Source organism: Telopea speciosissima, chromosome 1, assembly GCF_018873765.1.
Source record: "Telopea speciosissima isolate NSW1024214 ecotype Mountain lineage chromosome 1, Tspe_v1, whole genome shotgun sequence".
NCBI lineage: Eukaryota > Viridiplantae > Streptophyta > Magnoliopsida > Proteales > Proteaceae > Telopea > Telopea speciosissima.
The window spans coordinates 35,339,345-35,365,396 of NC_057916.1; the positions used below are offsets into that span (position 1 = coordinate 35,339,345).

Consider the following 26,052-nt stretch of genomic DNA (forward strand, 5'->3'; position numbering starts at 1 on the left):
CAGCGCTAGGTGGAGATGTTGACACCTGGCAGCTCGGACCATTGGAGGTCCAACTGCCAGGTGTCAACATCTCCACCTAGCACTGCCACACTGCACACTTTTAGGGGGACAAAAAAAAAGAAAGAAAGAAAAAGTGCCACAAGTGCAAACCTATCATTGGGTACATGCTTGGCATGTTACAGAAGAAAATATTCTGAAACTGGTGCAAAATTCAATCATCTAGAAGTTTTTTTCAAGATAATTAAGATCAATACATTATGGTAGGTACAAAAGTCTTAAAACAACACAGAAAACTGAAAAGCAAAGTTTACTGTACACTTGCTACAAAATGCAAATACATAGATGAGAAGCATCCTCAAGTAGCATGCTTTATGCCACCATAACCTTCTCCAGATACGCTAGGGCTTCCCCAAGAGTGTCTCAAACTGCAAGCCAAACCCTAATCAGCATTTAAGACATGAAAACCAATGGCTAATCTCCAAGCATTCTCTGCACTCAGCAATCTTTGTTTCGTCCCAACTGGGAAAGTCCAACCAAGCAACATTAAGAGATTGATGTAACTTAATTTTCTTTTTCATCTGTATCACAAAATGGGTGAACGAAATCAGTGACTATTGGGCACTGAAATGGGTCCAGTGTTAAAATTCAACACATATGCAGAATCCAGACCTACTGAAGTATAGAACCATAAAAGTAGTATTTATGAGTTCAATATATATCGAATTAGTGTCATAGGATCATCAATCGCACATAGCAAATGACTATTATATCGAATTATAAATTTTTTGTATGAATTGTAAAAACCACCCCCCCCCCACCCCACCCCACCAAACCAAAAAAAAAACCAAAGGATCATCTAGAATATCATAATGTTATATTACCAATAGCCAAAGAAACCCACAATTTAAGAAACGTTGAACTCATAACAATGGTAGCTGTTATGCATGGCATGCAAAGCAATCATAAGTCAAGATTAAACCCAATCAAGCTTAAGTTGGGAAGCTTGCATGTCTGAAGCAAGTAGCACTCTTAAGATGACACACTACAGAAAGGAAGATTATATTTAGGGACCGAATGAAATAGAATGTGATTACCTATAACCATACACACGCACATGCACACATAGGGAGTCAGGAACAGTTATACTGCACCCTCTGATACCTTAAGACAAGGAACCATGGATTTGATACCAGCAGGAATATATGTGATCCCCTTCAGACCGAAAGCTTCAAAGAAATTTTAATGTGGCAATCGTAATTATCCTCAAAATATCGTGAGCTTCACCAATAGGTAGACCAATGAATATCCATGCACCCTAACCCCGCTCCCAGTGTATCAACAACATGATTTTTAAGGAGCTTGTTTCTTCTTAACTGGACCAATTTATTGAATGGGAAGAAACAGCAGAAGTTGCCAGGCAGAGAATGCATATCATGTACAAGAAAACAGGAGAAAGAACAAAAATCTAATTCATTAATGGATAGAGGTTACAGGCCAGGAAAAGGACCATATATACATACATAAGCTCTCCACAGGCTCCTTCTTTTTCAAATTTGAAGGCCTATGCTAGGGTTTTTATACAATACCGATACGTATAGATCGAATCAGTCAACAAGGTGCTCTTTTTCGAATTTTTGTCAATACAAGTGATACATATTGGTATCATATAAATATTGGTCACGGCCGATCCAATACCATATCTACCAATCAGATACTGATCCTTAAAACTATGCTCTACTGTCCTTACCTATTTGCCCCAGATAGAAGCATGACAGCTATATTACTCAAAACCAGATAACATTAAACAATGCTTGATAGAGAGTCACCCTTGTCCCTTATTTAATTTTTCTAAATCTTTTGTCTACGTGTATCCGTTGTACAAGTGTGATAACGCTTCTGCATTCAAATCAATAATTTATGAAAAAGAATTTAAAAGAAATCAGGAGATTCATTAATAAACACAGACATCTGATTTGTTAACGTGTTTTTCAAAGTGCCGTGATCAAAGTGCATTACACAAGTGAATCAATTTACTTTTCTAACCTTATTTTTGGGCAAAAAATGAATTGAGCAAGTGGACAAATGGTCAAATCAAATTTCAATAATACCCCTTCTTTTGTTGTGCATAGCATACACCATGGCTAATTGAGGTCAGGTTACAGCTTCAATTTGACACCAATAGGGGTGTCAATCAGACAGTCCCTACAATATAAGTACAATAGTGATTGAAAAAGCACATGTAATGCAATTGCTGCAAATCCCACATGTATGCCAGAAAGTATTCAATATCCAAGTCAGTACACTTTAAACCTCATATACTTTGGATTTGGTATCAAATACAAGAATTGGGTCAGCTATACTAGTCAGTAATGGTAGAAAATGATGGCTGTAGAACTTACAGACAACAACAACAACTCAACCTTATCCCAACTAAATGGGTCGGCTCAAGGTTCAAGATCTCGGGTTTCGACCTGGTTTCTACCAGGCTGAAACCGAGATATGGTCGAAACCTACTGAAACCAGGTCGAAACCTAGTACTTTTTCCCAGCTAACTCGAGACAGTGGTTTCGAGGCCCAGAATTGATTTGTTGTATATAGTCTATTTTTGACATTTTAAACACAATGAATGAACTATTTTCACACCAAAAAATAAAAATAAAAATAAAAATGGTACGTGTGGTTATTGACCCAAGTTTACTAATGTACGCTGAATAATACACTAAACTAGTATTATAAATACTTTGCTCATATAAAGTTAAAGTACAAGAACACTTAATAATACATGTTATCCAAAAAAAAAACATTAAGGTGCTCCTTCCTCAATTCCATGCGGAGTTTCTTGGTGGGTCTAATCCACGAGTTGCGTACCATTGAAGATTTTGGAGCCGTTCCTCGAAATGCACCAAATATATATCCCATGACATGTTTTAGGACCAATTGTTCTCATAATCCATAACTGCCCATTCATAAGCCCCATCATCAACTTGTCTGAGATATCCCAATCTAGGGAAGGACTCACAGAGAGTGTAAGAAGGTGGAGCTGGCACACATGGCTAGGCTGGATACCTGAAGATACTATCGACAAGGGATGACCCAGCACCTTACCCATCCCCATATCCATACGTAGCAGCAAATGTATCATAACCACTCCCATATCCAAATGAACCAATGATCTCACAGGATGGTCCACCAACATATCCACCACCATACGGTCCAACCCAGCATATGATGCTGATCCGACGCTTTCGAAGCCACTATCATGATGATGTGCTAGAATAGGCGTCTCTGCTATGAATGATGGCACACACCAATATCCAGATCCTCTAGTCTCCCCCAAACTCATGGCTTCCTTAGTTCCAAACAAGCTAGATATATCCATCCCATATTCTTCATCAAAAGGTCCAAGTCCATGCTTGCGAGGACGTCGACTGTAGGTACATGCACCATGATGCTCATCTTGTGTTGCATGAGTAAACTGATTCTCCCCTATAAATCTTTGTGGATCTGGCTCTGAATCTGCCTCTTGCTGCTGAAACTTTTGATCCTCATCATTGCCGTAAGGAATCTAATATGGGATTATCATCATAATACCCACCAGTCCTCATACCACCACCACCACCATCACCACCACCACCATCATCATCATCATCATCATCATCACTACCACCACCACCATGGCCCTGAGTCTGGGTAGGTGGTTAAGTAGCATCAAAGGAATGGGACCAACCATCATCATCAGCTCCACTACTACCAGGGTGTTGTTCGAATGGGCGTGGGGTCTACGAATGAACTCTGCCATCTGTTGTCATTAGGGGTGTCAATTTTGGACCAGAACTGGTAACCAAACCGAAATCGGCCTGCTAGGAACCGGAACCGACCCACCCACTAGCTTATTGGTCCAATTCCGGATCTACCAACTAGGAAACGGTGGAACCGGAATAAATTCACACCCTAACCTTAATTTTTAAGACTCAAGTTTATTAGAGCTAAGGTCAACCCTTTTATTTTTTTAGTTTTTCAATTTTGGTTGTATCATCTTGTCTCATATACTATTTTACCAAAGATTTGGCTGTAAATTATTAAGGTCCATTTGGGAATGCTAACTTAAGAACATACCTTAAAATAATCCTAACTTATGAGGGTGGTGGTGTTCCTACTTATTAATCAATTCAAGGCAAGAGGTAATATAGACTAGTTATGTGATTTGAGAAAAAAAATGAAGCATATCTCATGTGATTGAAATTAGTGTCTTATTATAATATTATTACCGAAAAAAATTATAATATTATTAAATATATGTAGCATGTGTTAGGGAATTTTTATTTATACTTTTGATTGAATTGTTGGGAACCGTTTAGGAACCGGAACCGGCCCACTCATTAGTTAATGGTCATTTATCTCAAGTTTAGAACCAATTAGCTTATTGGTCCGGTTCTGGTCCTGACCACTTAGGAGTTAGGACTTCCAAAACTGTTAAAGAACCGGACCAATAGACACCCTTCGTTGCCATATACTCATCAACATCAGCACCCATCTGTGAAGCAATATGGATGTTGGGTCGACCCCCATCCTCATCTAATAAAGGCTCACCTTGATCCTTGACCCCGTCATAAAGGGGATTCTCATCATCGTCATCTACTTAGAATATGTCTACCAACTCAATTGGGCTTATATCATGTTCCATGCCCAATCGTATGTGCTACTCTCTCAATCTCATATTATAATGCACATATACCAAATCCTCTAGTCTCTTTGCACCCAATCTGTTCCGCCTCTTGGAGTGTATGAGGTTGAATGTACTCCAATTACGCTCGCATCTAGTGGCAGAACATGTGTGAGATAGCACTTTGTGTACTATCTTGGATACGTTGGGGGAATCGATGACATGTTGCAACCACCATTCAGCTGCAAGAAATCATTAAAGATTATTATTAGGTAATAGTAAATAAGGGTAAATAGTTATATACTTAAATATAAATGGAAAGACTAATTCAGCCATACTAACCAGCAGCAGTGCTTTCCCGAATTGATATTGCCATTGATCGGCCGAAACTCCCAATGGCATCTCAAAAAGCTTTCATATGACATTATACAGCTTTAAATTAATATCAATACCTAAAAACATAATGGCATATGTTTTTACTTACTAAACAATGGCTGGTTCTCACCTCAGCAATGATGATGGACTGGGTTTTTTAATTTGGCTCAAACCTTTCCATCGCTCTATGAACTGCATTTATCAAATATATCTGCATCCCAAGTCGATGCTTGTTGGTACTTAGGATTTAGATGGTACGTTGAACACAACAAAGTTCTACAATTAGAGACTAAATGACAATGGCACATTGATAAGTTGAATTGAAGTTAATAAACTAATAACTCACCAGCCTTATGCAGTGGATGCATGAGCTGCCTCTCCCATCGATCCTTGATAATCGCAAGAAACTTTCGATTACCCCTTCTGTAAGTTGCCTCCACTTGCACCTTCATCATACCAATTGATAGCCACAAATGTGATAAGGTGGGCTTCCTCTGTTGATCCACCATTTTCAACACAGTAACAATTAGGTCTAGGATATTTACAACCTTCTTCAAAACATCCCAGAACCTATCACTAGAATGGTGGCCTAGGCTGTCCTACCTCCACTACTTGAAGACCCCTCCCAGTTAAACCATTCATTAAAAGCAAACATCGACCTAAGACCAGTCTTCTTAACCTCAAAGCTTTGAAGTGCAATCCAATCGGTTGCAAACCGTGTAATGTCTGGTCAAACTAGGTCACCACCACACCTAGTCCTCAACATATACAAAGAAAATCCATGATTACAAATGTAGGTGCTTACTTGTCTTGCTTTCTCCACCACCCCTTTCACAAGTTTCAAATGCCCCATGTCCTTCAACATAAGATCAATGCAGTGAGCAACACATTGTGTCCAGAAGAGTTTGTATTTGGGATTGTTCATCAATTTCTCCCCAGCCTTCTTAAAGTTGCTACCATTGTAATCATCTGCACCATATTGTCCACTCCCACATCCTTGACTATTTTCAACAACTTGCATCTATATTTTGCACCCTTTTCTTTAGATGCATCCACAGACTTAAGGAACACAGTCCTCCCATCACAGTTCAACATAAAGTTGATGATGGACTGTCTAGTGGGTTTAGTCCAACCATCACACATCACAGTCACTCCATACTGCTCCCACATAGTCTTCAACCCGTCAATGTACTCCATCAAATCTTCCTTGTGTAAGGCAAGTAGACATTGTACATCTCATATGGTATTGGCCCCTTTACTCCAGATCCAGCCTTACCTATCTCATCCAACATATGCTGATAGTATGGCCCATGGGTGACATTGGCTGGAATGTTGTGGTAGAAAGCCCATTTGGAGAAAGCAATCCCCACTTTCTCCTTCACATTAGTCCACATTTGTTTTAATTTCTTTTGTTTAAACTCTGGTTGTCGAAAGAGTACAGGATTTGTCCGGAGTATTTCAACATTTGGGTCCCCCACTGGGGATGGGGGCGGGGGAGCAGGCCGTGGGGCTCAGGCCTGTCGGGCTCGAGGTCATGGGCCTGGTACTGGGTCTGGTTCTAGGGCCCTCACACTCTGGGTCCTTCTCAGTGGAATCTCTGGCTCTCTCTGTCTCAACCTCCTACGAGGTTGCTCTGGCACTGGTTCCTTTGTAGCCTGTCAAGATGAACCAGCTTCCCTGGCCATCTGTAACCTTCTCTCATCATCAATCCATTGTTTCTCTTTGTTCATCAACTTGCCCCCCCCCTCAATTGTGCAGCCTCAGCCGGTGTTTCACAATCATCCTACTCATCTGGTTGCTCATCATCATAATCCTAGTCCCTTAAATCAGGATACTAATCTAGACATGCCTCTTCAAACTCCTCCCTGATTGCCCTCTTCTCCCTCCTAGCTGCTCTCCACCCCTCAGATGTTGTGCCATAGCAAACTTTATCTGACTTGACACATTAGAACAGCCTATCACATTCCTATCTCCACCAGCAAGATGCGCCTTCAATCTAGTCACTCCACCTCCAATTATCTACTTCCCACAATAATTACATTGTGAGTTCCTTTGTCAGCTGAAAGGGGTCTCCAATGCATCCATGCAATGTCCCCAATATTTCAGTACTTAGAATTTACCAACTTGTTCCAACAAGAATACATAGATTACTAACAATAACACTACAAATATGACTTCTATACAACAAAGCATATTTTAAATTTCTCCCAAATTATGAAATTTTTTCCATTGTTAAAACTATTTTTTAATATTATTTTAATAATTACTAATTAATTAACTAACATTACTTAATTAAAGAACATAACATTATCAATCAAATACAGCTGAAAACATATTTTACAACCTTCAAATATTTTTCTACTTATTTAAAACTAAAACAAAATATTTTTCCTATTTATTTTTATTTTTTTAATTTTAGCAATTATTTTTCAAAAATCAGACAATTTAAATAAATAATTAAAAACAAGACAAAAAATCAACTCCGTCACGTCGTAGCTTGGCCAACGGTGTCTCACATATATTAAATTGGTGTCCATCCATCATATATATATGTCATGTTTTTTTCAAAGATATATTGTATGAAAATGATTTCTATAAATGAGAAAATAAAAAATAATAATTAGGCTACCAAAAAAAAATTTCGACTCCACAGAGTCGTAGATTGGGCCAAGGATACTAACATATATTAAATTCAACAAATTCTACCATGTATTCAATCAACAGTGTTGAACAAAAAATTTAATTTTGGGACAAAAATACTTTACCTTTCAAAAGAGAAGTTCACAAACGAGTAGAATCAAGTTGTAGATGCACCAAACACCGGCAATATGCGAAGAATCAAGCAATGGAGGCCAAAAATGTCGAAATCTCCCAAGTTTCCCACCTCTATCGAAACCAGCAGCGCTCGACCAAAACTTGCGAAATATCACAAGTTTCAATCGAGATAATGTGTTTTAAGTTCTTGGTTTGGTTTGGTTCGGTTTAGGTGGTTTCAACCAGTTTCGACCAAAACCAGTCGAAACAATGTAATTTTTAAAATACACTAAGATTTTGTCTCGGTTTTCCACGAAACCGAGATATCTCGAAAATTTCGGTCGGTTTCAACCGAGATCTTTTCCATGGGTCAGCTACATGAATCCTTGTAAAGACTAAAGACAATATAAAAATAATAGCAAAAAGACAAAAGCACAACATCATCGTCAGAAACTCCGGGAAAACCCACCTGAATGGGGTTGGCTACATGGATTTTTGCCCCCCAATCAGCTCTATTTGAGGCCATACTTGAGACAAGGCCCAAACTATCCATGTCTTTCCTCACTACTTCTCCGGGTGTCATTTTAGGCCTGCCCCTAGCTCCTTTTAGATCCTTCAATCTGAATCAACTCACTCCTCCATACCGGTGCATCCCAAGGCCTCCATTGAACATTACCATGCCACCTCAAACGACTCTCTCGTAGGTTCTCAGGTATAGGGGCTACTCCCAAACTCAACTCTAATAAGGTCATTCCTCACTTTATCCTTCCTAGTTGTTGGGAATTGCCCCTCTCCACATAAGTATTTTGATGATATCAAACACATGAACATTACTAACATTCTATTTAAGTGATTATATCCACCTTAATCACACCCAAGCTTGAAAGAAGCCCAAAGACTCAAAAGCCCATGAAGCTTAAAGAGGAATATACAAGACTTGAAGATTGAAGAACATCACATACAAAGTGTGAGGAACTTGCTTGAAGAAAACAAGACCAAGCTACTTCAAGCAACACGTCAAAGAAGATAAATAATATAGGACACATGCACCGCATTGTACACACATCATTGCATACATGTACATAGCCTAGATAGACTCTAGGAGGAACCCAAGATGCTCCCAAGATGACTCAAGAAGAGTAGGAGGTCATTACAATCTAAGTGGAAATCAAAATAGGCTGAAATAGCCAATAGGGATCCGGCCTTGCCCAAAACAGCATGCCCTTTCGTTTTGTGAAACGATGGGCACCGGATGGGAAATGGCCAGGCCGTTTCATACAGGCTATAAAGCCTTTAAGTTTTAGAGACCAAATGGAGGCACTGGATAAATCAAGAGGCCACCAGATGAGGACTTTTCCAAACAGCTATTTTTTAACAGCTATATTTTAGGAAAAGGCATGCCGTTTCATGGAAAATATGACCGTTAGAGCTCCACTCATGTCCAACTTTTTGGCCATGAAGGCTATTTAAAGGCAAACAAAAGGAGCCTTTCAATAATTGAACTACAATACAAAAAGTTGTACTTTTGCATCTTACAAGTTCACTACATCCAAGTACTTTCTAGTCTTCTTTGATTATTCAATTCTCTCTCAAAAGAAGTCAAGTATTCAAGCTCCTACACTTCTTCCAAGATATACTATCAAGAGAAGTGCATTAGGAGATCAAACGTGCATTATCATTATCATCATCGTTTATATCATTGAAGCACCAACATCACTTAAAGGGTAAAGTGTCATTACCCTTTGATAGGTATTTATACCACAACTCCTTATTGTAATTGATTGGTTATGCTTTTGAGTTAAGAAAGCATTGTTGTATTAATCTAGATCATACTTAGCTTAGTACAAGGACCCTCTCATCCATAAGAGATTGTAAGGATACTCTTGTCCTTTAACTAAGACTGTAAGGATCCTCTTATCCTTGAAAAAGAGTTGTAAAGATGTCATTTCCCCACCCATTGTATTGAAAGGAAAATACTAGTGGAATTCTCTCAAGTTTTGAGGAGTGAACAAAGACTCTTAGAGTCGAACTACTATAAATCTTATGTCTCATTTGTTCATGATTTGTACATTGCAATTCAATTAACTCGTATTTTACCTAAGTGTGCAACTAATCGAAAAAGAGACAAAATCCACTAGTGATAACCTATTCACCCCCCCTCTAGGTTATCCAACACTAGTCTTGCCATACATCCATCTCAACCTTAGTTGTCACGGCGTCTCGGCGACCCAAGGCGGTGAAAAGGGCCAAATTCAAGGCGACACCAAGTAGGTGGCCAAGGTGCTTGGATGCCTAAGTGTCGCCTAGGCGACGCCTTGACAGCTATGATCTCAACATCCTCATCTCTGCCACACTTAGATTATCTACATGCCACTTCTTTACTGCCCAACATTCCGCACCATACATCATAGTACCGTATGGGAGTCCTATAAAAATTTAAAAGAGGCCAAAACACTGTTCATGTTACTGTTCACATGAGCAGTGTCATAGCCCCTTATTTTGCCTTGGTGTGAATGCTACTAGAAGATCTTGTGGGGCCCAAGAGCAGATTGCGTGAAGATTCTTTTAGAAGGGTCAATTCTGTCTATTTGTGGGGAATTAGGAGTTTAATTTAGTTTCTATTTTTAGAATTATTCTCTTAGATATTTTGTGGTTGTCTATTAAGCAACCTTAGCCCAGTTTAGTTCCTAATTTCAGATTTAGAAAGTAGGTTTAGCTTTTATTTAGAAGTTTTTATTTTTATGTTAAGTTTCTATTTCTTTTGTTACTTGAGGTGCAAGCATGGCCCTCTATATATTGTAAAGGCTTTTAGAAGCCTCCCCACGATTTATTTGATGAATGAAATTTTGCTTTGAAGCATGAAGATTCTCATGTCCAATTGATTGTGACTTGAAGGGCTTAAGGAGCCTGGCTGAGAGAGCTTAATCCACCTATCCCCCCTACTTTCTAATTCTCTTCTTCTACATTCTCTCCATATCCAATCGATCCCTGTGTTGCTGCTGTTCTCTGTTGAGCAATTCGAGTGCTGTGAAGACTCATTCAAGGGCTGCAATCAACCCCCAGTCACTCCAAGACTGTTGCTGCTGTTGGTGCCATTGACTGAAGCCTGCTGCTGCTCCTGCAAGTTGAGTTGTTGCTGCAACTTTCTAATTCCATAACTCTATAACCCCCCATCAGAACTTACTGGGCTTTGAAGCATAGCATCACACCAACACCCCCTCCACTGGATCCAGTTTTTCGCCTGTTCTGTTGGCTAAATTGCCCAATTCTCCATAACCTTCTATTTTCATTCCACCCCCATAACTTCACTTTTACCCCCATCAGAATTTCACCAAATTTGCAGCAGAGCCTTTTCTCTATAGACCCTACACTCGATCCAAGTTAGAGCCCAAACTGGTGGTTAGTTTGGCCTGCAGAGAACTAGTTTCTATTTTGGGTGTTGCTGTTATATCTTCCAGCTCAACCATCAGAATCAAGTGAAACTTTCAGCAGTGCTTCTCCTCCATACAAGCACCAATCAATCCAAGTTTGATTACATTCTGCCAGCTAGTTTGGTCTCTACTCACTAGGTTACTAAATCTGAGTTTACCTTCTATTTTAGAGACCTGTTGTATCTCCCTCTTCAGCCATCAATCAAAGCTGAGATTTCTAGGGCTTCATCACCCCTATTGGACCTTTACTTGTTAGGAGCATAGTTCCAAATCTCGCGAAATCTCGAGCGAGATTTCGGAAATTTCGGATATTTCGAGCTGCTCGAAACGAAATGCTACTTCGAATCGAAAAAATACAATATCTCAAGTGAAATTCTCGAAATTTCGTGATATCTCGAGATTTTCGCGAGATTTCGAATTTTTCGTCAAACCCCTTTATATAAAAGACCACATTTCGTCAGACTCGGTCGAAACGAGACTTCAAAACAACTCTGGTTTTTTGGTTTTTGCTCATTTCTTCTCCATTCTTCCACTTCGCATTTGAATCCTTGCCGCATCTACGCCGGAACCACTTGGAGAACACAAGATTCAAACTTCTTAGCACATCTGTGAAGCCTTTCCACTATTCTAGGTAAAACCATATTCTCAAAATTGGTTTTTTTTAGGGAAATGCATGATCAATCTGTTTGTTTGTGATGAAATAAATATATGTTAGACACCGGAAGCCGATCTACAACTTCACGGTGTCGAAAACACCATTTGGGGTGACTATTTTTGCAATTTGAACATTTAAATGTGTTTATATAGCCTAAAATAGGGTTTCCATGAAGTTTCAGGCCTTAACTTGGCCTAAAACCCACCGAAATGACCTAGAAACATAACAGAAAAATACAATATTAAAACACCATTGTGAATTTTCATTGAACATTTAAATGTGTTATAAGCCTAAATGGTTTCAAATGAGTTCTCAAACAATGGTTAGGAGTATCAGTCCCATACGAGCATAGTTGTCAAGGTGCCGCCTAGGAGTCCAGGCGCCTTGGTCGACTAGTCGATCGGCTTGGTCACCTGGTTGGTGTCGCCTTGGATTTAGACCCTCTCCAACGCCTTGGATCGCCTAGGTGCTGTGACAACTATGCATACAAGTTGGGGAACTACTGGTTCTGGAATTTGCAATTTTCTAATGCTAAACCTCTGTTTCAGACCTGTGGTTGCAGTGTTTTGGCTGCTATCTGGTTTTATTGCTATTATGACGTTCTGCTGCAGCCTGTCATCGATCCTACTGTAGAGTGGTTCTTAGTTGAACCCCTTCTACATTAATCTTACTTTGGATTTTAAAGGGATACACCGGTTGCAACTCTCCACTTCAGCCATTCTATGATGCAGATAAGTCACTTCAAGGGCTTATTTTAGAGGAAGTAAGCCTTGGGATAGGTTATGTATGTATTGGGCCTTTGATTCTATGTGTTTATTTTGTAATTGGCCAATTTAATGAGCCTGAAATATAGGTACAAAGTAGGAAAACGGGATTTACTTCAATAGTTTAGTTAGAGTCCTGTTTTGAGTCTGTTTCTTTCATTATTTTAGTTTCCTAGTCAGTTTATGCTACCTTATTAGTTAAGGATTGTGTTAAGCCTTTCCTTTTTAGTGTTTGAGTCTTTTTTTGAGTCTTCTACGTAAGTTTACAAGGATTGTACACGAATTTGATAATGAGATTGAGAAGAAAAAAAAACATAGCTTTGTGCTTTGCTTTGTAAGATGCCAATGGTGAGAGACCAAAATAAGGTGACAGGCTGTGGATGAGAGACCCAAGGGAGAGAGTGAGAGGCTCAACCCAACTATCCAATCTTCTATTTTTCTTTTTTATTTTGTGATCTGCTACAAGTTATGCAATCGATTAAGGAATATCTGCTATAAGTTCATCAATTGTTGCACAGTTTTTGACAACCAAACCAGCATTAAACTTTGTTCAAGAAGATCCTGCTGGGGCTAGGTCCTTCGTGATCCAGCCTAACATTATCCTATTTTAATTCTTTAGGAAACATCAACCTCTATATCGCCTTCTTTATTTACTATACAGCCAAGATATCTAAAATAATCACTTGAGGTATCTCTTATCCTCAATATTAACCACCTTGTTAACAAACATAGTGTGGCTACAGTTGCACACCATCTACCCTGTCTTTGTTCTATATATCTTAAGACCTTTTGACTCCCAAGGTAGATTTCCATAAACTTCAAGAAAGCAACCCATCATCCACATCAGAGAAGTCCAAGTACTATAGTGCCTTAAACGTTACGCAGCCCCCATAATACTTATGATGGTGCACAAGAACAAAAGTAGTTGTTGAAGGGTAAACCCCAAGAATTAAGCTTAAGTAGGGAAGCTTGCATGACTGAAGCAAGTAGCTCGTTTAAAATGGCACTACAGAAAGGAAGATTATATTTAGGAAACATATGAAATATAATTCCCAAAGTATCGGAAATTACTCTCGCCCCAATGCTGATTATAGTTGGTAGAAAAAGAAATCAAGAAAATGTCACTTTGTTGGACCCACTACAGTCCTTAAATTGGTCTTGTAATGTAAGGTCCAATCAGTCTTGCAGTTTTGGATCATCATATTGTTCGTACATTAGGGAAAATGAATCAAAAAAAGGGTTACGGTACTTTGTTGTTGGAATATTTAAAATCCACTGGTGTCATTAGTTCAGTCATGGAGTTAATTAAGTCCATAGATTTCCTTTTTTTTTTTTTTTTTTGAGCTTGATAATGAGCCTTATGATTTGTAATAGGTCTGGGACCGTACAAGTCTCTGTTAAGATATGTACTGTGATTAGTCACGATAGGGAAGTGTTCCTATTGTGATACGTTTGGTCTTCTTTAGTTTTCCTAGTTGGAGTCTGTTAAGATATGTACTGTAATTAGTCACGATCAGGGAGTGTTCCTATTGTGGGTTTAGATATCTCTCTTCTACTTTGCAGGTATTGGTTTCAGGTCCTGGTTTCGTTACAGTCTAATTAGGAGTTCTTTCTCTCTCTCTTTCCCACCCCACCCTCTAGAGTTCGACCTACGCCCATACATTCCTCAGAATCGATAAATCGAGATTTTTCAAGTTAACTCTTATAATTGACATTCAAGGTGGATTCCTGGTTAAGGTCTTTTCTTTTCTTCCTGTTCTTTATTTTATCTTCACACTTGCTCCACCAATATCCTTAAGCTAACAGTACCAGCCAAGATCCATCAGCAATCATTACCAACTCTCAAACCTTCCCAAACCATCAAATTTAGCATCTGCTTTCAGACTTCCATAGTTTCCCACCAGTCTACCATAGCCAATTGCATAGACACCCAAAGAAACTAAGCTGCAAATGATTGCATATGAAGAAGCATCCAAGAACCACACAAAAGTAACCAAGCCTACATACACCTCATAAAACCCTCTAAGAGAAGGGGGACCTACATCAACTGGTCACCATATCTTAGTCAACTGAACCTTTTCCTCAAAACCCTACGACTGAATCGTATTCAAGATTTAATCCATATTCCAAACAAACCTGGTTACCCGTATCACATTGACAATGAGGAATAACCATCCCACGTCACAAATTTTGTAAAGATCTCATATTGAGCCACTGAAATGAATAAATTGATTCATCCATGAGTTGAAGTTCCAAAGTCCATGAATTTGAACAGCCCATGGTAGGAATCGGTAGAGTGATTACCCTTGCTCCAAAAGTAAAAGGGCTGACATTGGCATGTCTTGTTCAATGTCATCCCATTGAACATGCAAACACCACACCCACATACATACTCATGTGAACACACACTGGTGCAAACCCGGGTCGGAATAACCCTTACTGGGTTTCTTGCGGGCCCACCCAAGCAAGGAAACACCTAAATCCAAAGTTAAGTGGCAAAACAGTAAATAATTCAATGTTTACGAGGTTGGCGATTCTGTAAATAAGTTAAAGTTCATAAGACAGTGGCAGATTTGTAATTAGTAGAAGCACAAGAGACTAGAACAATAAAGGAAAAGTAACGTATGAGTGAAAGGGGTAGTTTTGGAATGGAAAACAAAATATGGATACGGAATCATAATGGAAGAAGGGAGGGTAAAATAGGAAGAGTAAATTAAAAGGGGTTTAATTAGTTAATTACCAAAAGCAGGAAGGGATCGTCTTCAACCTTCCATCAAGGGCCAAGGCAGAAACCAGAACCTGCGCTTGGTCGATGGTACCTCATCATATGGCCATGAAACCACTTTCCAACAGTCCCAGGCTCCAGAATCAGAATCGAATGGGTCAACTACCTTGAATCAACATCAACAACTCCACAGAGAACAAGCAGCAGTGGCACTTGGGTTAGAAATTCTGAAGTTGCAGGCCAGCAGTATTGTACATCTTCAAGGAAGAGATTTTCCTCAAAAGGAAACCAATGGAGTTAGGCCTTTGGATTTGAACCACAACTAAAATGGGCTACTGAAACCCAGGTAATAGCACAACCAATCGTCAACCCTAACAACGGATTAGGGCCCTTGAAGTCCTCATTTGCAGTAAGTATGGATTCAAACCTACAACTGGTTTCATTACTTGCAGCAGAAGAGAACTGGGGGTTGAAACTCTAGAGTTCTGATCGCAAAAGAAAAGCTTGACCCGAAGATCCACATATCAAACCAAATAGATTTCTGCCGAAGAAGTTCTAACGACCTCCCTGTTAGACACTCCTTTGTTAGGACAGAAACAGAGATTGAAGAAGATAAGAAACAGAAGGGAAAAGAAGAAAAAGAAGAAAAGAGAGAATCAATGGTCGCCAAATCTGGCCTCGCATTCACAGCTCAAGTACTCAATCAAAATTTCATTCAATCTCCATTCTCATTCAATATTCAAGTCTGTGTTCTCCAAGATATTACAATGAATATAAAGAAGACTCTCTTGCATAAAAATAGAAATCTAACTAAATTAAAAACCAACTAAAAGAAGAAACTAACTGAAATAAAAACTAAATAACCCCCAGCAAAAATTCCCTACATATCTACCCCACCCGAATAAAATAAAATAATAAAAGATTGCATTCTAAGTAAACTAGCAGCCCTTGTCAGACCAGAAAATTGGTTTAGGACCAATCCTTGGGCCTCCAAAGTGGGTTATATCAGTCCAGCCAGGCTGAGGCAATTGCATCACACACTTTTTTTGGTCTAACCTAATCTAAGCTACAAAGGGAAGGCTAAAACAAGCCAACAGAAATCTACAACTACCAAGGGGGAGGGGGGAGAGGGGGTACCTTTTATTTGGCATAATATGCAAACCAGGAGAGTCGATCCATTGACCTCCTGGGGGGCATGCACTCCAATTGGCAAACCACCAACCAACCGACCCAGTGGTTGTTTGCAATTGCATCACATACTAACATTTTAAATTGATTAAGCCGGCCAATGTTATCTTGGTTTAGGTATTCCAAACATAATACGTGATACACTAGGTACTTCAGCTACAATTTTGCGAAATGTTAGGTAACTTAAGTATCATTTATACCCTATTTGTTTTTCTTTCTGTTTTGGGCATTGGAACTTGCCTTTTTTTTTTGGTAAATGAACTTACTTTGTTTGGCAACTTAATATTGTAACTAACTTGAGCCCTATGGTCCCAAAAAAAAAACCCAAAACAAGTTCATCTTGATGCATTGAAGAATGGGAATTAACTTTATCGTATTTTTACATAGAGTAATTAAATGTTAGTATGCAATTGCATCACATACTAACATTTTAAATTTAGCGAGACAAATTTTGTAATTTCTCATCCTGTGATTAACAACAAAATTACCAAATATGCTGTCACATCAAGTGTACAAATGACTTCCAAAATTTTGAAAACTGATAAGTGGACTGCAACTAACCATAAACAGGATCAGAAACTTACAAATATCAAGAAATTAAACGTGGCACTTCAATTATGTGACCGTGACCGCATGAATTCTTCTAGCCTGTCCCATACCTCAAGAGCTGCAGCCCTGTCCTGGTGTCTCTTATTCTTGCTAATCTGTGCATTGAGAATATACGTGTATTAACTACACAAGGCTCTTCCTTGGAAAAGAAAATCAATGTATAGAATGCCCAAAGAGAAGAAAGCACTTGATGGCTTGAAGTGTAAGGACAAAGAGGGAGGAAAGAAATAAGAACAGTGCGCACCGAGATGATCTTCACATTCCACTGTTTCACCATCTTTGCTGACTCAACACTGTCATCTTCAAAACGCATGAAAAACCCAATAACTGCATAAGATTCAACAGACACTTCATCTTAGAAAAAGTGTTCCTCTATCCTGAGTCTATTCAAGTTGGCTACGAACAAAATGATCCTGAACCCACTAGCAATTTAGACAGTGCCAAGTCCATCTAAAATAAATCAAATCCATTACGTTTGCCTTGCACAACCAAAACATTTCCTTGAGAATCAAGAGGAATAAATAAAAATTTATCTACCCATTTGTAATTTTTTGAAGAATCACATAAGAACACAGTCTAAATATCTACTCCTCTAGGACCAAATTCCCAAACTCACAAACAGCATCATATACTGAAAATTTATATAAACAGCCTTCCAGACTTACTTTTATTGAATATTTCAACGTGATCCTTAAAAGGCCAATCCTTGAACTGCCATTCCTTTCCCAATACAAAAACTGCAACCACCCTATCCCAATCCTCCACCTTCAAAGTGGACGGTTTATCTCTAACCTCGTAAGCTGTCACCACCCGGTCCCGACTAAACTTCTTCTGCACGGTTACACAATCTGGCTTAGCTCCCTTCATCTGTTTCACCTTCACATCCGTTGGTATATAGACCCCATCTTCCAGAAACTCTTTCACATTATAAATCGTGATCAGTGTCTGGAATGCACTAGGGACCAGAATTATCGGAACACCTTCACCAATCTTACTCCCCTTCAAATGCATCTTTGGTTTTGGTGTGGAATCATAACCCATATCCTCCCCATCCTTCCAAAACCCTAAACCTCTATCATCCGCTCCCATCAGCCTGCTCTTGGCCACCAACCCGTCCTTTCTCTGCTGCGACTCCATCCGCTGTCGTTCCTCCTCCCGCCTCGTCGATGCCACAAGAACACTATAAAAGTCTCTATGTCTACACTCCAACAACAGCTCCCGATCCTTCAAGGGTCTCTCGCAAGCCTTGATCATCGAGACGTAATCGACCTTCTCAGGAACCCTAACCCTAGACCTCTCATCTTCAACTTCGTGGGTCGGCGACCGAATTCCGATCAACCCCGGATCCTCCGGCCGATACTCTTCCACGTCGATGGGTACGGGATCGACGGCTCTGGGGTTTTGAGGGACGACAAATTCGATGGCATCGTTTGATGAGACTTTACCTTGGAGGTACTCGAGTAAGGGCTTACGGTCAGGTAGGGTAACAGCTGGGATCTTCTGCGTGCGAGCATTCTGTAGATACTCAGTGTGCTTGATATGGTGATTCTTGACGTAATAAACTAGGGTTTCGAGGGTGTAGAGATTGCCTTGCTTGGATCGATAAGCAGTCTCGGCACCGCAGGAAAAGACGTAGTCGTTACCAAATCGGAATTCGTCGCCGACCCGAACGATTTTATCCAACTCGCCTCGTACTGTAAAATCCCGGAGAGCAGATAAAGGATCCATGCGAGAAGCAGAACCGTGTGTCAACAATCGAGTGTAGCTTCGAAGAAGAAGATGGAATACTTGAGACTTGATAGTAGTATGGATGCAGGAAGAAGAAGTTGCAGAGAAAACGAGGGAGAAACAGTCAAACAGGTCACAACTGGAGTTCCAGGGGAAAAGGCCTTTAGGTGAAAGTGGCTCAGACCGTAATTTTTTGGGGAAATATCATCGCCCTCCCCTCTAAGTATCGATAATATCAATTCAATCTCCAAGTTTTGAATAATGATAATGCCCTCCCCTATTTTCCCATGATTATATCAATCGTACCCTAACCGTTAAAAAACGTCATTAATGATGATGTGGCATGTACAAAATTTTTAAAACCCCAAAATACCCTTAACCCAACCCAACCCAACCGTAACCTAACATTCTCTCTCCTCTCTCACTCCTCCCCATCCCTCTTTTCTCTTTCCTTCTTTCTTCTCCGGTGAACACCACCACCGTCACACCTGCAACTCTTCTTCTCCTGCGAAACCAGTGAAAGAATCACAGAATCAATGAATAGGAGCAAGGTGGAAGTCCTAGTTGCATTTGAAGGGCTTCTGAAGTAGCTAGTTGCAGAAAATAAAAGTAAACGAAACTGAATTTTGAATAGTTAATTAATCCTCTATATCCAGTTCGTGGATATTCGATAGCGAAATCTCAGGAGAAAAGTTAGTGCAGAAAATCTATTATTTTTTTCCAGAAATTCTCCTCTGTTCTATAGTTCTATTGCAAACAGTTGGATTTTCAGAAAAAGAAAGACTGTTTCTTCCTTTTTTTTCTCTTACAAACAGTTTTTCTCTCCGTGGATTCCAGAGAAAGAAACTCTACCAAAACCCAAAAGACCCAACTGGTACAACTCCATCCAAACACTTTCAACTTCAATTCCCGTACAAAAATTTTCTTTCTGCTCTGTTTCATCATCGATTTGGAATTGACATTTTCCCTCTTCCATTGCCCTTTCTTTCCTCAAATTTCCATTTCTCTCAATCTATCCATCCCTTCCTTTCCCTTTCCTTCTCTCTTTCCTTTCAGATTTGTGACCCTTCTTTTTCTTTTTCTCTAACCCCAAACATCTCCTACCCATCATCCAAGGCACCTTCACGAACGCAAGCGCCAAGAAGCTCACCACTGCGTAAAGGCAACAACAGATAGCTACACAGTCCGCCATGAAACTGGCAGTGCACGATCTGCAGTACTTTCCAGAACACTTTATCACATCTCCAGCCCCATCGTCGACCAAATGACGATTCCTCGTATCTCCGCCTTAGTGCTCCGGTTCTTACGTGAAAACCGATTCGTGAACAAGAGAAAGAATCATCAGGAAATGGTGATGAAACAATTAAACATGAAGAAAATCCCAATACTGAGACCACCACCACCGCTTGATCCACGGCTGAGTTGGAATCCTCCCGAGTCATTGACACTGCTTCTGAAGAAAAACCAGTTACCGTTCAGACGGGAAAAACTAACGAGGTAACTTCTTGATCGATCTTTTCTTTTATTTCATTAATCTTGTTCTACTTACAGGGGGTGGGAAAAAAAACATTCTTTTAAGTTCTAATAAGTGTTGGTTGGGCTGTTAATCTAACTTTGTAGAGTGAACAAGAAGAGAAAGAAACATCAGGGATTGGTGAAACAAACCAATCAACAGTAGTCCTTCTATTGGATCCAGTACTAAAACATGAAGAAAATCCCAAGATCGGGATGACCACCACAGCTCCTCCTGCGGCCGATGAATTGGAACCCACCCCCGTCTTTATCGACGCTGCTTTTGAAGAACAATCATTGAAAGCTGCAGTTGTGGATCAGATAGGAAACACAGAGAATTAGAAGGAAAAGAGAAAGGAAAAGTTGTAGGTGTGACGATGGTGGTGTTCGCCGGAGAGGAAAGAAGGAAAGAGAAACGAGGGATGGGAGGAGAGAGAGGAGTGAGAGAGGAGAGAGAATGTTAGGTTAGGGTTGGGTTGGGTTAAGGGTATTTTGGGATTTTATAAATTTTGTAAATACCACATCATCACTTGATGCATTTTTTAACGGTTAGGATACAATTGATAGAATCTTAGAAAAATAAAGGAGGGCATTATCATTATTCAAAACTTGGGGATTGGATTGATATTATGGATACTTAAAGGGGAGGGGATGATATTTCCCTGTATTTCTTCTATGGATTGAGGGTACGCCGGTGCTCCCTTCCCCAGTACTGTTTTTTTCAATGGCAATCCCCTCCCCTCCATTTTAATTACAACCGTTTCTCCTGAGATTTAAAGATTCCATCCACCGTACCTGGCCGTCTGGCTGATGTTGTTGGAAATGCACTGAAAAATACAATATTACCCTCATCTCTAAAAACCTTTAATACTTCAAGGGATGATACCTCTCAAATGGTCATAAGTCTCCAGTAGAAAAGATGAGCTAAAATCGCCATTGCAACTCTTCAGCAAGGACCTGGTCCATTTTTTAAGCTGATGTAAAGGTTGATGTGGATGATTTAGTCTTTTTATTTTTATATATGATGCTTAGGTTAATGTGGATGATTTTGTTTGTTTTGGAGATGATGTTTAAGAATGAAAAATTATTTTTAAGTCACAAGTCTATCATGTTGTTCTTATTTTGTAATGAAATGCTGTCAAAATTTTCAAGTATATCAAGCTGTCTATATAGTAATGAAATGATGTCAAAATTTAGAGAGTGATCATATTGTCTATTTAGTAATGAAATGCTGCTCTCAAAATTTAGAGAGTGGTGTCACAGCCCGCCCAACTATGGCCCAAGGCCAAGCTTGCAAGGCCCATTGACATGGACCTTGGGCCAAGGTAGAACCAAGACTTAGAACTCTCTACACTTGGAGAGATTTTAGAAACCTTCTAGAACCTCTGGAAGCTAGGAAAGTTCTAACAAGCTTCTAGAGAACACTTGTAAATATCTTAAAATGTTCTAGTCTCATTACTAGAAAGTTCTCCACCATTAGATGGAGGACACTTGTATAGATCCTAATCATTCATTGTAGGTTGGGGTGCCTATAAATAGAGGTGGCCTCATTTGGCCAAGGCACCAAACAAGTGAGTTATCAAGTTTTGTACTCAAGCTTTCTAAGTTCAATTGAAGTTCATTCACTCAAACTCTCTTGTGTTCTCTAAGTTCTTTTCCCAAGTCCCTTGCTAGAGTTGTGAAAAGGCTGACTTAGTGCTAGCGTGAGTGCTAAGTGCCAGCGCGATAGCTTAGAGAGGTCTAAGTTCATGACAATTATGGTGTCAGAGCTTCGATTGCGAGGGATCATACTCAGAGGTCGTGGATATGTCGGTGAGCGAGCAAACCCGTGGAAGGGAGGCCATTCCCAACAAGGAGAGGCGAAGAGGCAAAGACAAGTTCGTTGACATTGGTGGAGCTATGGAGCCACGTCTAGCTCGGGTGGAGCTAGCAACAGCCGAGGTGAAGGAGCGCCTTAATGTTATAGAGCAAAGCAGAGACGAGCTCGAATGCCACATGGTGGAGCTCAAGGAAGAGCTTGTGGGCCAAATGGGGGAGCTCAAGGAGTCCCTACTAAGCACTCTCAACACCATAGTGCATGCCCAATAGGAGGAGCATGTACAACATCTGAGGGTTGTCCTCAAGGTACTAAAGGACAATCGATTGTATGTTAAGAAAGATAAATGTTCTTTTGCCCAAGAGGAGGTGATGTTCCTAGGGCATAAGATTGGGGGTGGAACTCTAAGGATGGATGAAGGCAAAGTGAAGGCTATATAGGAATGGGAGGCACCTACCAAGGTCACTGAGTTAAGGTCATTCCTTGGCTTAATGAATTACTATCGGTGGTTCATAGCAGGGTACTCGAAGAGGGCAGCTCCACTCGCTGATCTCCTGAAGAAGAACAAGGCATGGGAATGGTCAGACTCATGCCAAGATGCCTTTGATGACTTGAAGAAGGCGGTTATGGAGGAAGCAGTGTTCGCCTTACCAGACTATGGCAAGCCATTCGAGGTGCATACGGATGCATTTGACTTTGCTATTGGTGGGGTGTTGATGCAAGAAAGGCACCCCCATCAAATATGAGAGCCGCAAGCTCAATGACATGGAGCCGTGCTATACTATCCACGAGAAGGAGATGAGCGCGGTGGTGCATTACCTACGGACATGGCGACACTACCTGTTGGGTTCGAGGTTCATGGTGAAGACGGGCAATGTTGCGACTAGCTACTTTCAGACCCAGAAGAAACTAAGTCCCAAACAGGCTAGATGGCAAGACTTCTTAGCGGAATTCAACTTCGTCTTCGAGTACAGGCCAGGCAAGGCCAACGAGGTGGCTGATGCACTAAGTAGAAAGACGAAGTTGACTTCCCTTAGCTAATCGGAAGAAGAACTCATGAGCTTGATCAAGGAAGGTCTACAACATGACCCGGTGGCTAAGAGCTTGCTTGCCCTTGCCAAAGAGGGCAAGACATAGAGGTTTTTGGAGCAAAATGGCTTGCTCTACTCTAAGAAGAGGAGACTCTATGTGCCTAAGTGGAGTAATCTAAGGAGAAATCTCACCCGAGAATGCCACGACACCAAGTGGGCTGGTCACCTAGGGCAACGGCGCACGCGAGCATTGTTGGAAGCGGCGTACTATTGGCCTCAGATGCGTGATGACATAGAGGCCTATGTGAAGATCTATCTTGTGTGCCAACAAGACAAGGTGGAGCAACAACCACCCCGGGGATTGTTAGAGCCACTCCCTATACCTGAGAGAGCATGGGAGAGTGTCTCCATGGACTTCATTAGTGCCCTACCCAAGTCGGAGGGGTGTGGGTCAATCATGGTGGTTGTAGACAGATTTTCCAAGTATGGAACGTTTGTGGCTTTACCAAGAGATTGCATGGCGAAAGAAGTGGCAAGACTATTCTTGAAACACATGATCAAGCATTGGGGTGTGCCATGGTCGATCATCAGCGATCAAGACCCTCGCTTCACGGGGAGGTTTTGGACGGAGCTATTCAAGTTGATGGGGTCGGCACAACACTTCTCTTCAAGCTTCTATCCACAAACCAATGGGCAGACGGAGCGCATCAACAGTTTGTTAGAGCTCTACTTAAGGCATTTCGTGAGTGCCAACCAACGAGATTGGGCCAAGTTGCTTGATGTGGCTTAATTCTCCTACAATCTCCAAAGGAGCGAGGCAGCCAAAGTCCATTTGAGATTGCCACAGGACAGTAACCCTTGATGCCACACACGGTGATGACAGGCTACATGAGAAAGAGCCTCTCGACGTTCAAGTTTGCAAGGAGTGGCAAGAGAAGGTGGACGTGGCTAAGTCATACTTAGACAAGGCCACTAAGAAGATGAAGAAGTGGGTAGACAAAGATAAGCGGCCAACAAAGATCGAAGTTGGGGACATAGTGCTTGTGAAGCTTCTACCTCAATAATTCAAGTCCCTATGGAAGGTGCACAAGGGGTTGGTTCGTCAGTACGATGGCCCATTCGAGATCACAAAGACGGTGGGCAAGGTATCCTATGAGGTGAGCCTATCTCCAAAGTTAAAGATTCATCATGTTTTCCATGCAAGCATGCTCAAGCCTTATCATGGAGACATGGAAGACCCAAGCCGTGGAACATCAACAAGAGCACCAATGAGCATCACAACTTCCTATGACAAGGAGGCTGAGTACATGATCGCAGATCGAGTTATTCAGAAATGAGGAGTACCTCCTAGTAGGGAGTATTTAGTCAAATGGAAGGGGCTACCGGAGAGCAAAGCAAGTTGGAAACCCGCAAACTCTCTATGGTAGTTCTAAGAGGTGATACAAAGGTTCCATGAGCAAGATGCAACGAGGACATCGCCAACTTAGATAGGGGAGAATGTCACAGCCCACCCAACTGTGGCCCAGGGCCAAGCTTGCAAGGCCCATGGACATGGACCTTGGGCCAAGGTAGAACCAAGGCCTAGAACTCTCTACACTTGGAGAGATTCTAGAAACCTTCTAGAAACTCTGGAAGCTAGGAAAGTTCTAACAAGCTTCTAGAGAACACTTGTAAATATCTTAGAATGTTCTAGTCCCATTACTAGAAAGTTCTCCACCATTAGATGGAGGACACTTGTATAGATCCTAACCATTCATTGTAGGTTGGGGTGCCTATAAATAGAGGTGGCCTCATTTGGCCAAGGCACCAAACAAGTGAGTTATCAAGCTTTGTACTCAAGCTTTCTAAGTTCAATTCAAGTTCATTCACTCAAACTCTCTTGTGTTCTCTAAGTTCTTTTTCCAAGTCCCTTGCTAGAGTTGTGGAAAGGCTGACTTAGTGCTAGCGTGAGTGCTAAGTGCCGACGCGGTTGCTTAGAGAGGTCTAAGTCTGTGACAGTGGGCTGACTAAGAAATGCAATATTGGGAAATAGGGTATAGATTACCACATTATACTTTTAAAGTAAAACTAAAACCATTTCATTACTGGAAGAGAAATTTAAGTACGTCCATTTCAAATACATCAAATTTTTAAAATTTTTTACCAATAAAAACTAATACAAATACACCAACAAAGAAAAATAACACAAAATGGCAAACAAGCTTCATTGATCCAACAAATTTCTCTATTTCATCCAATTTAATCTTCCCACAGCGTATCTCTTGTTGTAATCCTCGTAACACCTCTCACAGCCCTCGCACTTCCTCTTGCAACTCTTATAAATCATGGGTGAAATTGCATGGAGGCTCAGTTGTTGGTGCATTAATGGGATCACACCAAGCGAAGTATTTACATCCATTATATTCTGAGCAGCTGTAAAGAGTCTAGCTAGATTATCGACAGTCTCTGAGATCCTAATCATAGCTTTTCGATTACATCTACACTTTATGGATCCATACTTTAGTATATCAGGATTACTGCAATTAACACTTAAGGTAGACATTTATTTTTCAAATATACACAACAACAAAACAAAAAGACCAAGTTAAGTAATCTAAGATACTATTGAAAGCAAATTAATGTAATGAAAGTAAAAAAATAAACTTGGATTCCATCATTTTCATTAGAAATGTTGGTAAATAAATCAAAAAATCTGATTGATTAATATGCCCTACCTTGTAGATATCTTTGAGTAGTCTCTATTACCTCTCAGCCAATGGGTTCCTTTGACTGATACTATAATTCCTTTGTTCCAGGGTATG

General features: G+C 40.4%; 1 protein-coding gene and 1 long non-coding RNA gene across 3 annotated transcripts; both read right to left on the bottom strand.

Moving 5' to 3' along the window:
• Positions 1-189: 189 nt before the first annotated feature.
• Positions 190-19,010, bottom strand: LOC122671241 (protein CDC73 homolog). 2 transcript variants are annotated; one of them, XM_043868366.1, is made up of 4 exons: positions 17,830-19,010; positions 17,409-17,491; positions 17,150-17,259; positions 190-578 (listed from the first exon to the last, which is right to left on the bottom strand). In XM_043868366.1, exons 1-3 carry the CDS (start codon positions 18,890-18,892, stop codon positions 17,167-17,169), a joined length of 1,239 nt encoding a protein of 412 aa, XP_043724301.1. In that variant the 5' UTR covers positions 18,893-19,010; the 3' UTR covers positions 190-578; positions 17,150-17,166. The 2 variants fall into 2 exon arrangements, with proteins under 2 accessions (XP_043724301.1, XP_043724308.1); XM_043868373.1 differs by having other exon boundaries at positions 17,140-17,259.
• On the bottom strand, positions 13,245-25,789 carry LOC122671264. Its single transcript, XR_006334323.1, has 3 exons — positions 25,692-25,789; positions 20,665-20,670; positions 13,245-13,255 (listed from the first exon to the last, which is right to left on the bottom strand). It is a non-coding gene; the product is annotated as an uncharacterized LOC122671264 (long non-coding RNA).
• Between the last annotated feature and the right edge of the window lie 263 nt (positions 25,790-26,052).

Coding starts and splice junctions, on each gene's coding strand:
- LOC122671241 (XM_043868366.1), bottom strand. CDS start 18,892: ATGGATCCTTTATCTGCTCTCCGGGATTTTACAGTACGAGGCGAGTTG. Junction 17,492..17,829: donor CGTTGAAATATTCAATAAAA/GTAAGTCTGGAA, acceptor AATCTTATGCAG/TTATTGGGTTTTTCATGCGT. Junction 17,260..17,408: donor GGAATGTGAAGATCATCTCG/GTGCGCACTGTT, acceptor CTCAATGCACAG/ATTAGCAAGAATAAGAGACA.